The sequence below is a fragment of the Macrotis lagotis genome, chromosome 8 (assembly GCF_037893015.1).
Source record: "Macrotis lagotis isolate mMagLag1 chromosome 8, bilby.v1.9.chrom.fasta, whole genome shotgun sequence".
NCBI lineage: Eukaryota > Metazoa > Chordata > Mammalia > Peramelemorphia > Peramelidae > Macrotis > Macrotis lagotis.
In genome coordinates, this window is record NC_133665.1 from 99,516,722 (window position 1) to 99,530,772 (window position 14,051).

The 14,051-nt window shown below is 38.2% G+C and overlaps 1 protein-coding gene across 1 annotated transcript; it reads left to right on the top strand.

Annotated features, from left to right (window-relative positions):
* Window positions 1–8,306: 8,306 nt before the first annotated feature.
* LOC141494906 (neutrophilic granule protein-like) lies at window positions 8,307–13,125 on the top strand. The gene is made up of 4 exons (XM_074196035.1): window positions 8,307–8,537; window positions 10,464–10,565; window positions 11,828–11,917; window positions 12,833–13,125. Exons 1-4 carry the CDS (start codon window positions 8,364–8,366, stop codon window positions 12,968–12,970), a joined length of 504 nt encoding a protein of 167 aa, XP_074052136.1. The 5' UTR covers window positions 8,307–8,363; the 3' UTR covers window positions 12,971–13,125.
* The last annotated feature ends 926 nt before the right edge of the window (window positions 13,126–14,051 follow it).

The following is a 14,051-nucleotide window of genomic DNA, read 5'->3' on the forward strand; positions in this document are numbered from 1 at the left end:
TTCCTTATTTCTTCAAGGAAGTCTTTCTGTGCTGGAGACCAGATTGTACTCTCCTCAGAAGTTCCAGGTCTCTCTGAGTTAGGGTCTTTCCCTTCCAAGAATTTTTCTATGGATCCACCTTTCTGCTGACCCTTCTTCATTTTGCTAAGACCTGAGTTGGGGTGGGGCTGGTTCACAGGGGCTTGGGATTGCTAAAGGCTTTACTCACTGAGTGCGGTTTCTCTGGCTGGCCAGTAGGAGGTGCTGGTTGCTTTCTCTGGAGTGTCTGTGACTTTGGTTGAGGCCTTCTCGCTTTGCTTGAAGGGGAGGATTTGGAGCTATTGAATTCTTTTGCCTTCAGTCAATGGTGGGCTTTACCCTGGCCTGAGGTCATTCCTCAGCTGGGCTGGTTCTTCTGCTCACATACCTGGGCCTGAGGCAGAAGCAGTTTGCATTTGTTTGTTAGGGAAGAATTCTGAGTTGTAATGGGACTCAGACCAGAGGAGCCCAGGAATGGTGTCCGAAGCCTTTCTGCTCCAGAACTCTCCCCCCTAGCCCTGTATGGGATCTCCCGAGGGACAGCTCCAACACCAGGGCCTCCATGCCCCCCACAGACTCACGCCCCTGGGGTCCAGCCCCACCTCTGATCCACCAGGTCGAGCTCTCGGGCCCTCAGACTGTCAGTTCCAATTCAGCTCTTGATCTGTTTGATCCGGAGCTGATCCTCCCTCTGAGCCCAGACTCACCAGCCCGAATTTGACCAAAGCTACTGCTAGAGACAAATCCCGAGGTAGATGTTCTTTCTCCTGGCTTTTCTTTCTGGGCTTTTTGGGTCAGATTTCTTTTAAGAGGTTTGTTTCATGTGATAGATGGGGAAGAGATCAGGAGACTTTAGAACTGTGCCTGTCTTCTCTCCTCCATCTTGGCCGTAAGTCCCTGTCAGAGAGTTCTTATCCCAGAAGTTAATGTCTTTGAATTTGACAAATACTAAATTACTGTAGTCATTTACTATTGTTTCCTTTGAACTTATCCTATTCCATTGATGTATTACTCTATTTCTTAACCAGTATCAGGCCATTTTGATAACTGCTGCTTTATAGTATAGTTTTAGGTCAGGTAGAGTTAGACTACCTTCCTTTATATTTTTTTCCATCAGTTCCTTTGATATTCTTGACCTTTTATTGCTCCAGATGAAGTTTGTTACTATTTTTTCTAGTTTGGTTAAATAGCTTTTTGGTAGTTTGATTGATCCATGGCACTGAATAAGTATTTTGATTTGGTTGAATTGTCATTTTTATTGTATTAGCTCAAAGAACCAACAAAGACTGATTAATTGATTGTTTGAATGCTTGATAAACTCAAAGTGCTATCAAAGTATAATTACAGGTTGATTGATTGCTTCATTGTTTGATAAGCTTATAGTCACTAAGTACCCCCTCCATCTCAATAGAAATACACTTCTTAAAAGTCATGAATCACATCAAATTATAACCATTTTTATACCTTACCACCTTTTTCAAGTACCTCCAAGGACACAGAGTCCTCATGAATCAAAGCTTCATGCAAATTCAAATCATTTTATGAACCATTTTTAAACCCTGCCAAGCATACTCTCTCCCACACACTCCCCATTTAGCTCCCCAACCATGGTACTTAAACCCTTGTTAACTGAAATATGAATTAAGTCTTACTCTTCTAAGTAGGTTCCCATTCTCTGTCCCTAAAGTCACTCTGAATTAATTAACTATAGAGTCTCTAAGTGCTCTAAGTACTGGGACACTCTAAACATCTCTCCATCTTGACAATTTATTGTAAGGTATGGGAGACACTGGCTCCAGACTGCCCTGCATGGGATGCCCTCATCAGAAAAAAATGCTAAGCTATGAGCAAGACAGAATTAAAGTAGTCAAAGAAAACACAGACACATGAGTTTAGAGGAGCTTTTCATCTAGGCTATTTATCCCAAACATAGAGATGCCATCTTGGTCCTCTTCAATGGAAAGAAAAGAACCAACCAAATCCACATCCTGTAAATCCAATCTCTTCAATTATATTCAACCCTTTAACTATCCCAAGAGAAATAAAATTCTCCAGTTACAAGAGATGTCTTCCCTTAAAGAGTTGAATACAATTTGATATTCTTGACTAACATTTATTTTGTTTTGCTTTGTTTTGATTCCCTTTTCATTTACCTTTGTATGCATCTCTTGAGTCTTATATTTGGAGATTGAATTCTCTGTTCAATTCTAGTCTTTTAGTTAAGAAATTTTGGATGTTCTATATTTCACCGAACATCTATCTTTTCCCCTGACAGAATATGCTGTATTTTGTAGAGTAATAAATTCTTGGTTGTAATCCAAGGTCCTTTTACCCTCCCATATATAGTATTCCAGGTCCTCCAGTCCTTCAGTGTTGAAACTGATTAAGTCTTATATAATATTTCTTTTGTATTTAAATTGCTTCTTTTTGTTGCTTGTAGTATTTTCTCCTTTATTTGGGAATTCTGGATTTTGGCTATGAAAACCCTTGGAATTTTTATCCTGGACAGTTTTCCCTGATAATTTCCTGAACGATGTTTTCCAGGTTCTTTTTTTGATCTAGGTTTTCTAGTAGTACAATAATTTGTAAATTATCTCTCCTGGATCTATTTTCCAGGTTGTTTGTTCCTAAAAGGTACTTTACATTTTCTTCAAATTTTGCAGCCTTTTTACTTTGTTGATCTAATTTTGTAGTCTCATAGATTCGTTAGTTTCTATTTGTCCAATTCTAAGTTTTAGGATTTTATTTTTTTCAATTATCTTTTGTGTTTCCTTTTCCAGTTGGTTAATTTTACTCTTTGCTGAGTTGCATTCCTTTTCCAGTTGGTCAATTTTATTTTTTGAAGAGGTACTTTTTTTCCCAGTTGGTTATTTTTACTTTTAAAGGAGTTGATTTCTTTGGTCAATTTTTCATAATTTTCCTACATGACTCTCAATTCTTTTTTCCATTTTTTCCTCTTCCTCTCTTCTTTGGTTTTTAAATTCTTTTTTAAGCTCTTCTATAAGCTCTTTTGGATTTGAGTCCAATTCATAGACCCTTTTAAGACTTCCCCTTAGGCAATTTTTCTTCTTCAGAGGAAGCATTATTATCATCTTTATCTGCACAGTCACTTTCTATAATGAGTGCTCTTTTATCTTTTTGTTCATACTAATTGTCTGAGCTCTAATTCTGGGGTATAAGGAGTATAGACGCAAGCTTTTTTGTGCTGGGGCTGGAGTGTGAGCCCTGGCTTTTTGTTGTTGTTGGCCAAGATGTTGACTATGCAATCCAGTTCTTGCCTTTGCAGAGGTTTATTACCCCTTTTATGCTCAGGTTCTCCCTATGCAGGGGTTTGTTCCTAACCCAATCCTGTCATTTGTACCAATGTTCCTAGGGTTCAGACTTTGGGGTTGGGACCCTCCCTGCTGGCTTGCTAAATAACTGAGTGGACCTGGACTGCACTGTGGCTAAACGTTTCCCACTGGCTTTCCTGTTCTCCTGTCTATCTGGGCTTTCCTTCCCCTTTTCTCCCAAAGAGACAGACCTTCACTGAAGATCCTCCACAATGTCTTCAGTTGGAAACTTCTTTGGATCTTGTCTTTTTTTGGTGGGTTCTGTCACTTTAATATCTTGCAGAGGCTTCATTTAGCTTTGTGTTTGGAAAAGCTCCAGGGGCATGCTACCTTCCACCATCTTGGCTCTTCCCTAGATGTCCCCTTCTTTTTTCTTTTCTTTTCTTTTTTTTTAAGTTTTTTTTTTGCAAGGCAATGAGGTTAAGTGGCTTGCCCAAGGCCACACAGCTTGTTAATTATTAAATGTTTGAGGCTGGATTTGAACTCAGGTACTCCTGACTCCAGGGCTGGTGCTCTACCCACTGCACCACCTAGCTGCCCCCATTCTTTTTTCAATTAAAAAAAGTTTTCTTTCCCTTCTATCCCCCATTTAAGAAAATAAAAAGAGCAGAGAAATGGCCTTTGATCCCAGTCTCCTGATTTCCCTTCTACAGGAATCAAACTCTCCTTTAGAAAAGAGTGAGGGAAGGAGAAGAAAAAATCTATTCTTACCTCCATACAAACCACATATGACATCCCCTTGCTACATGTGGAAACTTTGCCTTTAGGAATATAATTTGTGATCAATTATTTCTGCAAGAAATTGTAGGTTTTAGCTATTTTTCCCCCTAACAATCTTGGACATTTTTTAACCTTTTGTGCTTCTATATCTTACTGAATGGGGCTAACCCAAATCATTGCAGGTTTTTATTGAATGATCATTAAAAGTTCCAGCCTTTCATTCAAAAAGGTCCATTGTTTTAGATTTATTTAAACTTCTGCTGGCCTAGAATGGCTTCGGGGCTTGGGTTAGTAATTTTCCCATTTTATAGGTAAGGAAATCAAAGACCTGAGAGCTAAAGAGATATTTGTTCAGTGTCACTCAGCTAGTATGTATCAGAGTGGGAATTCAGACTCAAGTTTTCTGACTTTATATTCAATGATCTTTTCCTATATCTATCCCATTGAATCTTTTTTAAATTAAATTTTTCCCTCCCTCAATTGAAATAGAAAGAAAACACCAAAACTCCTATTACGAAATACAGAGTGCAGCAAAGCAAATTTTTGCATTGGTAATGCCCCTAAAAATATGCCTCAATGTCCACTCCAACTCCCTACCTCTCTGATATTAGATTCCACGTTCTCTACTCCTTTATAGTGGTAACTATTTTGTGATCCTGACTCTAGCTCCTCAGTATGTTGTGAATGAGATTAGGGTTGCCAAAATTTAAGATTAAGAGGTCTTAAATAGGGAATGAATTCACATACATCCCTGGGATTTAAAACTACTCAGGATATATCGTAGAAGGCTACAAAGTGTACAGATTAAAAACTTTCCTCCTCCTAGAAAAGCAACTAGTACTTTGAGGACAGACTAGGAGAGGTTTGAGTGAGTGAGTGTGTTTGTGTGTGTGTTTGTGTGTGTGTGTGTGTGTGTGTGTGTGTTTGAGAGAGAGAGAGAGAGAGAAAGGATAAAAAGCTGTTATGGATGGCTCAGTCATAAGGACCCATGGTTCTATAGTGGGCCTAGTCTGGGAACACATAACATAGGAAAGAGAGAGAGAGAGAGAGAGAGAGAGAGAGAGAGAGAGAGAGAGAGATAGCCAACCTTGCCAAAAGGGGTGCCAGTGCTTTTCTCCCCTGAAATTGTGGGTAGGACAAGAGTGGTGCTTGGGGTGTGGTCTAGCACTGACTCAGGTATCCTCCAATAGGCAAGCTACATGCTAATTCTTCCTGTCCCAAGGTACATGATCTCTAAATCCAACATGTCATTTTCTATCACACCAGCCTAAGCTTGACCCAGCAATGACTAAGGTTAGATAGCTGGAAACCAGAAGCTGGGGATTGGGAATGAGGAGATGGTACAAATTTTACATTTAACAATGGAACAATAGTAACAGTATAAAGGATTATAAAATTTGTTTCTAATTATAAATCTCCTATGTTCATAATTCCCTGCATCAAATACTTGAATTGCTTATATAATCTTTTCTTTGAGCCAGAAACTTTGAATGTGTGATATAAAGAGATCTTGTCAATTCCCTTAAAAGAGTTCATGAAATATGTTGTCTAGGTATGTCTCAATTAATCTAATAATTCTTAAAATTTTCTTCTTGATCTGTCTTCTAGGTCAGTTGTTTTGCTATGAGATATATTAGGTTTTCTTTCATTTTTTCTTTGTTTCAGTATTTTCTCTCTAATCTGAGGGAATTGGTTTTAAATGATTTTAAAGTTTCCTTCCAGCTCTAAATTTTAATATCCTGTGATCTGAAATTTAAATCTTCTTCTACATGTAAGGAATATAGGGTGTTTGGTTTCCACAGGGAGGAGGTTATCTATATATATCACAAAGACTGGGGGGGGTCTCTTTCTGACAATTGTGCCTATGTGAAGATATATGAGAGTAAGACAAAAGGGGAAATAAGGGAATTGACCTCATTCAATCACAGAACTGGGAGAGATCGTCTAACTTGATCTAAAAACTCTAGACCAAAGCCTGCCCCGACTAGCCCTGGGTTGACCTAGAGTCTTTGGCTTCTGCAAGTGCACTTGTCCAATGAGGTCCATACATATTACTATAAATTTGCCCTGTGATGATTGAGCCTCATCATATCAACTAGATTATACCCTTGATGATTCAGACCAATGGCTGACTTGGAGGGGAGGAGAAAGCCTTTCATCTTGTATTTAAGACTGGATATTGTCACAATTTGGGGCTTTTCCCACTAGGAGACAAAGCCTTTTTCTGCTGAAAAGTTAATAAAAGTTAATTCAATCATACCAGGCTAAGTTTTTATAATCACAAGTCATTTATAATATTCACAAGAATTCTTTAAGATCCTTGATGATAGTTGTCATGTTCCCCACTGCCTTCTCATTCCCAAGCTGACCATTCCAAGCTCCTTCAACTAATCCTTGTATTGTGTGATCTCTAGTCCCTTTGTCCATGCTTATACACTCCTGGAATGCTTCAATTTGGCCATGAGCTTTTTAAAACTTAAGCCAATATGTTGGGGTTTTAATCTGACTAGGACAGAGGATCATGGAGTTATGATCTCCCTTGATTTGAGCATTATGCTAACACATTGAATACTCAGGTGGTATGGTATATGGTATGAATCAGAAGAGCCAAGCAAAAGAAAAGTACATGGGCAGAGGCATGGATGGGGTTGAGAAAGACAACCAAGTCCTGCAAAATATTTCCCAGATTGGACCTAGTTTGCAAGCACTGAAGTATCTCATGTGCCATATTGGACTTGTCTGAAGTAAGTTGAAGAGCTCAAGATTTTTATGGTTTTTGTTTTTAAATTAAGACAAAAGGACAAGTCTTGCCTTAAATAAGGAGACTATCTGAAAATAGAGGGTCACTTAGGTTTGCTCCTGTGTCTGAAGAAGTCTGAAAGATGCCTCAAAAGTTGGTCCTATGCATCTCTCCAGCCTTGTTATGCATTACTCCCCTTCACAAACTGTGTCATCTAGCAAGAGTGGCCTTCTTATTGTGCCTCACACATGGAAAGCAATCTCCTGTCTGTGGGTCTCGATATGTTGTTCATGCCTAGAATATCTTCTCTCCTCACCCCCTCTCCTCAAAAATAATTTTCCACATCAATGGTGCCAAACTCAAATAGAAAGGGATCTCTGGGGGCCATAGATTGGCTTAGAAAATCACAGATTATATATATATATATATATATATATATATATAATCTAAGCTGTATTGTATTTTTTACTTATTTTGTTAAATATTTCTCAATTACACTTTATTCTGTTTCAGGATGTATCCAAGAATTTTGCTGGGTATTTGTTGCTGGCTGGTTTTCAGTTTGAAACTCTACCATCTCTGACTTCCCTGTCCCCCTAATCCCCAATAATCTTGTATCAATTTTGCATATACCTACACATTTGCAGGTTGTTTCCTCTGGATCAACTGCAATCCTTTAGAGGAACTATTGTATTTTTAACTTTGTTTTCTGTTCTCTAGTACTTAGCATAGTACATAATGGTACTTCTAGTACATAGAAGGCACTCATAATGCTTACATGTTTGATTCCATCTCAACCCATCCCTTGGAATTAGGTTAATCAGAAATCTTTCTCTAACCAAAGGGGTTAGGATAGACTTGAGAAAGACAATGATGGTTTAATAAAAAGAAGTGTTCAAAAATCTTAGTGGTTCTGACCTTGGGCAAGTCACCTTATCTCTCTATCACTTTATCATGCACATTTTCATAAAACAAGAGACTTGTTGCTGGGATCAACAATTTATTGCAACAAATAGGATTTCCTTCCTAGCACTAGCAATATGGGAATTCTGATTCCTTCTTTATGTCACTATTCAAAGGAGACAGTTAATGGGGTAGAGAGGTTGGAGGAGAATATGAGAGATTCATAGAAGCTAAACTAAGAAAGAAGAGAAGTTAATGGGGTGAGAAGATTGAAGAAGAATCATGGAAGATTCATGGAAGCTAGACTAAAAGAGGAGGTTTACTATTGTAAATCCTGCAGAGGGGGACAAAATTGGTAAAGGGAGATGAGCACATAGATTTCCTTTGCCTCATTGGTTCTTGTCTGTACCCAACACAGAGGCTTATTACCCAAGATCACTTTCCTTTGTGGAACCTCTTGATCAATTTTATACTTCGAAATATTGGCCAATGGAAGTCTATTGCAAAGAAAAAAAGAGAAGTCACTAATTTGGGGAAGATGCCAGGGCAGGTTTGGTTCTCCTTGTGTAAGACAAGGGCTAGAGCAGGCTTATAAACAGGAATCTCTGATAAGCTGTATAGGACCTAACCTGGACCTAAGAGGAAGAAGGATGGAGAGTACTTGGAAAGTCCTGTTGCTACTGGGGCTGGCTACAACAGCCATAGCTATACGTAGACAAACACTGACCTTCAAAGGTGCTTCAGTCCTGGCTGCAAGTAGGTTCAATAAAAACTTGCAAGAAGGAGCAAAGTTTCGTGTTCTGGAGTCCAGTCTTGCCACTCCAGTGAGTATACAGTGGGATTCTTTGGGGGGGGGAGGGATGGGGGGAAGAGTTGTATGTGGTTTAAGTTAGGGGAAAGGGGGAACCACAAGAATACATGAAACTATTGAGCAGCAGATTGTAATGGAAAGGTGCTGAATTGTGTGACTTTCTATAAATATCTATGGAATCTGAGGGGCAACTTGGTAGCTCAGTGGATAGAGTGCCAGATCTTGGATAGAGTGCCAGGTCTCAATTGCCCAAGGTCAGAGCCACAAAGATTTTTGGACACCTATTTCTATTAAAGACTCATCTTCCTGAGTTTCAATCTGATCGCCAGCTAGGTGATCCTGAGCAAGTCACTTTATCCAGTTTGCCTCAGTTTCTTTATTTGTAAAATGAGCTAAAGAAGGAAATTCCAAACCACTCCAGTATCTTTGCCAAGAAAACTCTAAATGGGGTCACAAAAAGTTGCATACAACTGAAATGACTGAACAACAACAATAAAAACTAGATTCTGAATTCTGAAATTCCCTTTTCTGATAGCAAGCTTCTAGCCTTTATCTTTCTTACTCTCCAGTTTTTTCCTAATCTGTTCTTTGATCTTATTAGAATGTGTGCTATTTTGATTTATTCCATGTTCTCATCTTTCAATCATATTCTGGACTCTACTGAATCTATAAAATTCTCTTTTCCAGAGACTCCCTTAATATAACGTAAGCTCCATGAGAACAGGGACTTGTATCCTGGGCACTTTGCATAAAACAAGAATTTAATAAAGGTTTTTGCATTCATTCATTTATTATGAAGCTTGTAACTTTGAGTTATCTCTGTTGAGTTAAACATTGAATCTTTTAAATTTTTTTTATCAGTACCCAACAGTACAATAATGACTTGCATCTATACAATACTCTAAGATTTTGCAAATCACTTTACAAATGCTAACTCCTTTGATCCTCTGAGGTATGTATTATGATTATTATGATTATTCCATTTTACAGATGAGGCAGAGAGAGAGGTTAAATTCCATGCCTAGGGTCACATAACTGGGAGGAGGGGAGGGAATGTCTCTGGAAGTTTTTGTTGTTATTGTTGCTCAGTCATGATCCCATTGGGAATTTTCTTGGCAAAGATATTGGGGTGGTTTAACCATTTCCTTCTCCAGCTCATTTGATATATGGGGAAACTGAGGCAAAAAGGGATTAAGAGACTTGTCCAGAATAACACAGCTAGTAAGTGTCTGTGGCCAGATTTGAACTCAGGAAGATGAGTCTCCCTGACTCCAGGCCAAAGTACTTTATCCTGGGGCAGCTAGGTGGCACAGTGGATAGAAACTGTCCCTGGAGTCAGGAGGACCTGAGTTAAAATCCAGTCTCAGCCTAGCTGTGTGACCTTGGGTAAGTCACTTAACCCCATTGCCTTGCAAAAACAAAAACAAAGTACTTTATCCAATGTACCCCTTAGTTGCCCTATGAACTTGAGTAATCCTGATTCTAAATCCTGGTGTACCACTTCCTAATATCTTTAGACACAGACCCTCAGCAAATATTTTACTTATTTAAACTTCTTAGGGTTTTATTGTTTGATACTTCAAAAGATTTGTGATTTCACTGGCCTGGATACTCACCCTTATCTCTGGTGCTTTCTCAAGTACACCTTCCCATGTAAATTAGGATTCCTTCATGTTTCTTGAGCTTCCATGGATGAAAAAATTCCTCCTCTTGTAGTCATTTTTCTAGTGATGAAGCTGCCTATATTCCACTGGGCTGGTCCTCTTTTCACAGACCCAAGCCCTGTCATTGGGTCTGAAACCTTTCCAGGTAGAACTTGTGCTTGGATAGTACAGCATGGAGGAAGGCAAGATCACCTTCAGGCTATGATGAGGTATGAAAGTGGGACCTTGAAGTATGAAGTCCTTGTTGACCTTGAGTTTTTATCCTGATGTTTTAGAATGCACGACTTGTACTGCTTCTGAAATTCAGAATAAAGGAAACAGTGTGTGCTTCAACAGAGCAGCAGAACTCAGAAACCTGTGCATTCAGAGAGAATGGAGTGAGTACACCTCTTGGAAGTAGCCCCTTGGGACCCTCTGGGAGGCCCCAGGATGGGCTATCAGGACAGAAACTCACCCTGTTGAGAAGTGAGCTTCATTATTGGAGCCCTTTCTATCCTTGGATCCCTGTATCACTTTTTAGCAATAAAAAGTACCCCTTTGACATCTAAACAACCCATAGCTTCTTTTTCCTTAAAAAAAGTTTTACTGATGCTTTTTTGTTTCTTACACCATAGTTTCCCAATATATAGCACTCTCAACAGTATCCTTCCTCATGCTAAGACAAAAACAGTAACAAAGCCTACTACTAGGATCATCTGTTAGTATATGCTACGTTTGATATCCATGCCCTTATGTTCCTCCAGTCACTACTGAGACATACTAGGGTATATCATCTGCCCTCTGCAACCAGTATTAGTTATCGCATTTATTTCAAGTTCAGTCTTTTAGTGCTATTCAATTTTCCCTGAAATATTTGACCTTCCATTATTCACTTTGATCCTCACAATAGGTGATGAAGACACTAAAATAATTGATTAATCCAGAAGAACAGGATTATGTACCTGAGAAATATCTTTGAGATTCTCTGGTCCAAACCCTTCATTTTCTACATTCGTTAATACACACAAAGAGGAGGGTTGCTTAACTTAAAGTCAAACAGAAAAGGCTGAGGAAAAAGTATGGCAGGGTTGGGCTGATAAATGTTTAACAACTGACTTTCCCTCTTCTCCCAAAATGTACACATTTAAATTTATTCTACATTATTAATATTTTCTCCATCAATTTCTAAAGTCTAGGCAATAAGTTAGACACAAGATCAAGCTCTGATTTGTAATCTTTGCCAGTTTCTGAAGTATAAATGTTTACTCTGAAAATTTAACTGTTAGCTCTCTTGAGAAGTAACTCTCAAACTACTAGTTCTAGTATATCTCTGATTTGGAGTTGTGGAAAAATAGGGAGCTAGGGAATCTGACTGGTTTCTAGTCTCAGTTTTGATATCAAATCTCTGTGACTTTTGGGCAAGTTGCTAAATACCTGATTTCCTCATAATGCAGAACTTAACTAGATGACCTTCCGGTTTCTTTCACTTTTTCAATTTTTTCTCATTTTTGGACTGGTTGAATGTCTTGACTGACTTTCTCTCTTTGCCCTATAGTAATGGAGGTGAGATAAAACAATACAACAGATTGACCTTTCTGAAAGTATGAGAAGTGATGTAGTTTTCAAACCCTGACACATTTTTTTTCTCTGCCCTGATCAGTCGGAGAAAGAATGTACAGCAAGGTTCTCCCAGCTGTCTCGTTTTGGGCTCAGTTCTGTTGAATGTGAGGACATTGGCAATAATACTCAGGTAAGCTTTCCCAAGATCACCTGCCAGGTCAGAAGGCAGGCTTGGTGTAGAAATGCAACCTAGGATTGGGAGTCTCAAGGCTTTTCTCTACTTTCTTGCCAAAATTACCCAAGCCTTGAGTCTAACTCTAGGAAGCCCCTATCTCAGCATAAAACCTCCTTGGAAAACCAACATCTCAGGAGACAGGAGGCCTTTCCCTGAAAAAAACTTAAGAAACTGAGAAATGTAATTTATATATATGTGTGTGTGTGTGTGTGTGTGTGTGTGTGTGTGTGTGTGTGTGTGTATTCTGACCAAAGGTCTCATTATATTTGATTGCTGAAGAAACATGGACATCTGAAATTAAGGAAAATTTATGGTCATTGTGAATTGCCACTTTGTCACCACTGTGACAAAAGTTTCTAGGAAGGTTATCTTTGGTTGTTATTCTGTCTCTCTCCTTTTGACTCTCTGCTGGAGTCATATTTTGAGTCCCATCTCCACTACTCAAAAATTGGGTGACTTTGGATCATATCTTTGGGTCCCAACTATCTCATCAATCAAAAAAGGGGGGAGGGGTGGACTGGATAACCTCTAAGGTCACCTACATCCTAACATTCTGTGATCATAAGCTGAAATCTAGAATTCAGAAAATATGTTCTATTCTTACCCTAGTCAGTGATTGTAGATTATTGGGCTAAAACCCTATGAGTTATCAATATATGGGCTCTCTATATTATGACTGTACATTTGGATAGGACTTTGGAGGTTACAAAGTACTTTGATATACCTCATCCTATTTGCTTCTTACAGGTGTATAAATATTATTATTCCATTTTTTCTATCTTCTGTGAAGACAGGGCTTTGTGGACAGTTTTTAGATACAATCTTGCTTCCCAGAGACTTACATAATTAATTTGTATTTTTCCTCCTTAGACAGTTCGTTTGATTCGTTTTAAAAGATCAACTGATGATGGAGATATTGACATCGGCTCCCTTCCACCCAATATTAGAAATATATATAACCAGGCAAAATATGACATAATATCCAGAATCATGAGTAACTTTAAATGAGAAAAAGAACTAGAACAGAACCAGTTAAATGGAGAAGCTTTGGTTAATATAAAATCTGTACTTTTACCCTTTTCCTTCTTTATTTTGGGTTGGAAAATCTTCCTTTTCTGTTTTGGAAATAAATTGGAAGTAAATAAAAGTTGCAATGAAAATTCTTCAGGGTTGTCAATTTTTATTTGGGAGACTATATTTGATCATATTTCCTCTAATCCCAGCACAGAGCTGAACTAATTTCTTTTAAAATGAAAACTTCATTTAATTTAAAATTTCAATTTCCATGTAATTGTTTTCTCATCTTTCTACCTTTCCCCATTCATTAGAAGAAGAAATTACTTTATAACAAATATGAATATAATCAAATAAAATGAATTCACACATAGGCCATCTTCAAAAACATGTCCATTTTACATCTTTAATATATTAGACTCAGAGAAAAGAAAGTTAGGAAGAGAGGAGGGCTTAAGAGTAAAGATAATAAATTTAATTTTAACGTGTTGGTTTGAAATACCCATTTAGGTGCATTCCACATTGTTTTCTTTTTCTTTTTTTTAAAAGAAGGATTTTATTTATTTTGAGTTTTATAATTTTTTCCCCATTCTTGCTTCCCTCTCCCACCCTACCCCCCACAGAAGGCATTCTGTTAGTGTTAACATTGGTTCCATGTTATACATTGATCTCAGTTGAATGTGATGACAGAGAAATCATATCCTTAAGGAAGAAAAATAAAGTATGAGATAGTAAAATTACATAATAATATAATGCTTTTTTTTTCTAATTTGATGGTAATAGTCTTTGGTCTTTGTTCAAAGTCCATAATTCTTTCTGTGGATACAGATGGTATTCTCTATTGAAGATAGCTCAAAATTGTCCCTGGTTGTTGCACTGAAGGGATGAGCGAGTCCATCAAGGTTGATCATCGCCCCCCATATTGCTGTCTGGGTGTACAATGTTTTCCTGTTTCTGCTCATCTTGCTCAGTATCAATTCATGCAAATCTTTCCAGGCTTCCCTGAATTCCCATCCCTCCTGGTTTCTAATAGAACGATAGTGTTCCATGACATATATATACCACAGTTTGTTAA

Bases quoted from the DNA above. Each gene is read 5' to 3' on its own strand.
- LOC141494906 (XM_074196035.1), top strand. From the start codon at position 8,364: ATGGAGAGTACTTGGAAAGTCCTGTTGCTACTGGGGCTGGCTACAACA. The intron at 8,538-10,463 runs GTGAGTATACAG...CTGATGTTTTAG, and splicing joins AGTCCAGTCTTGCCACTCCA to AATGCACGACTTGTACTGCT. The intron at 10,566-11,827 runs GTGAGTACACCT...TGCCCTGATCAG, and splicing joins GTGCATTCAGAGAGAATGGA to TCGGAGAAAGAATGTACAGC.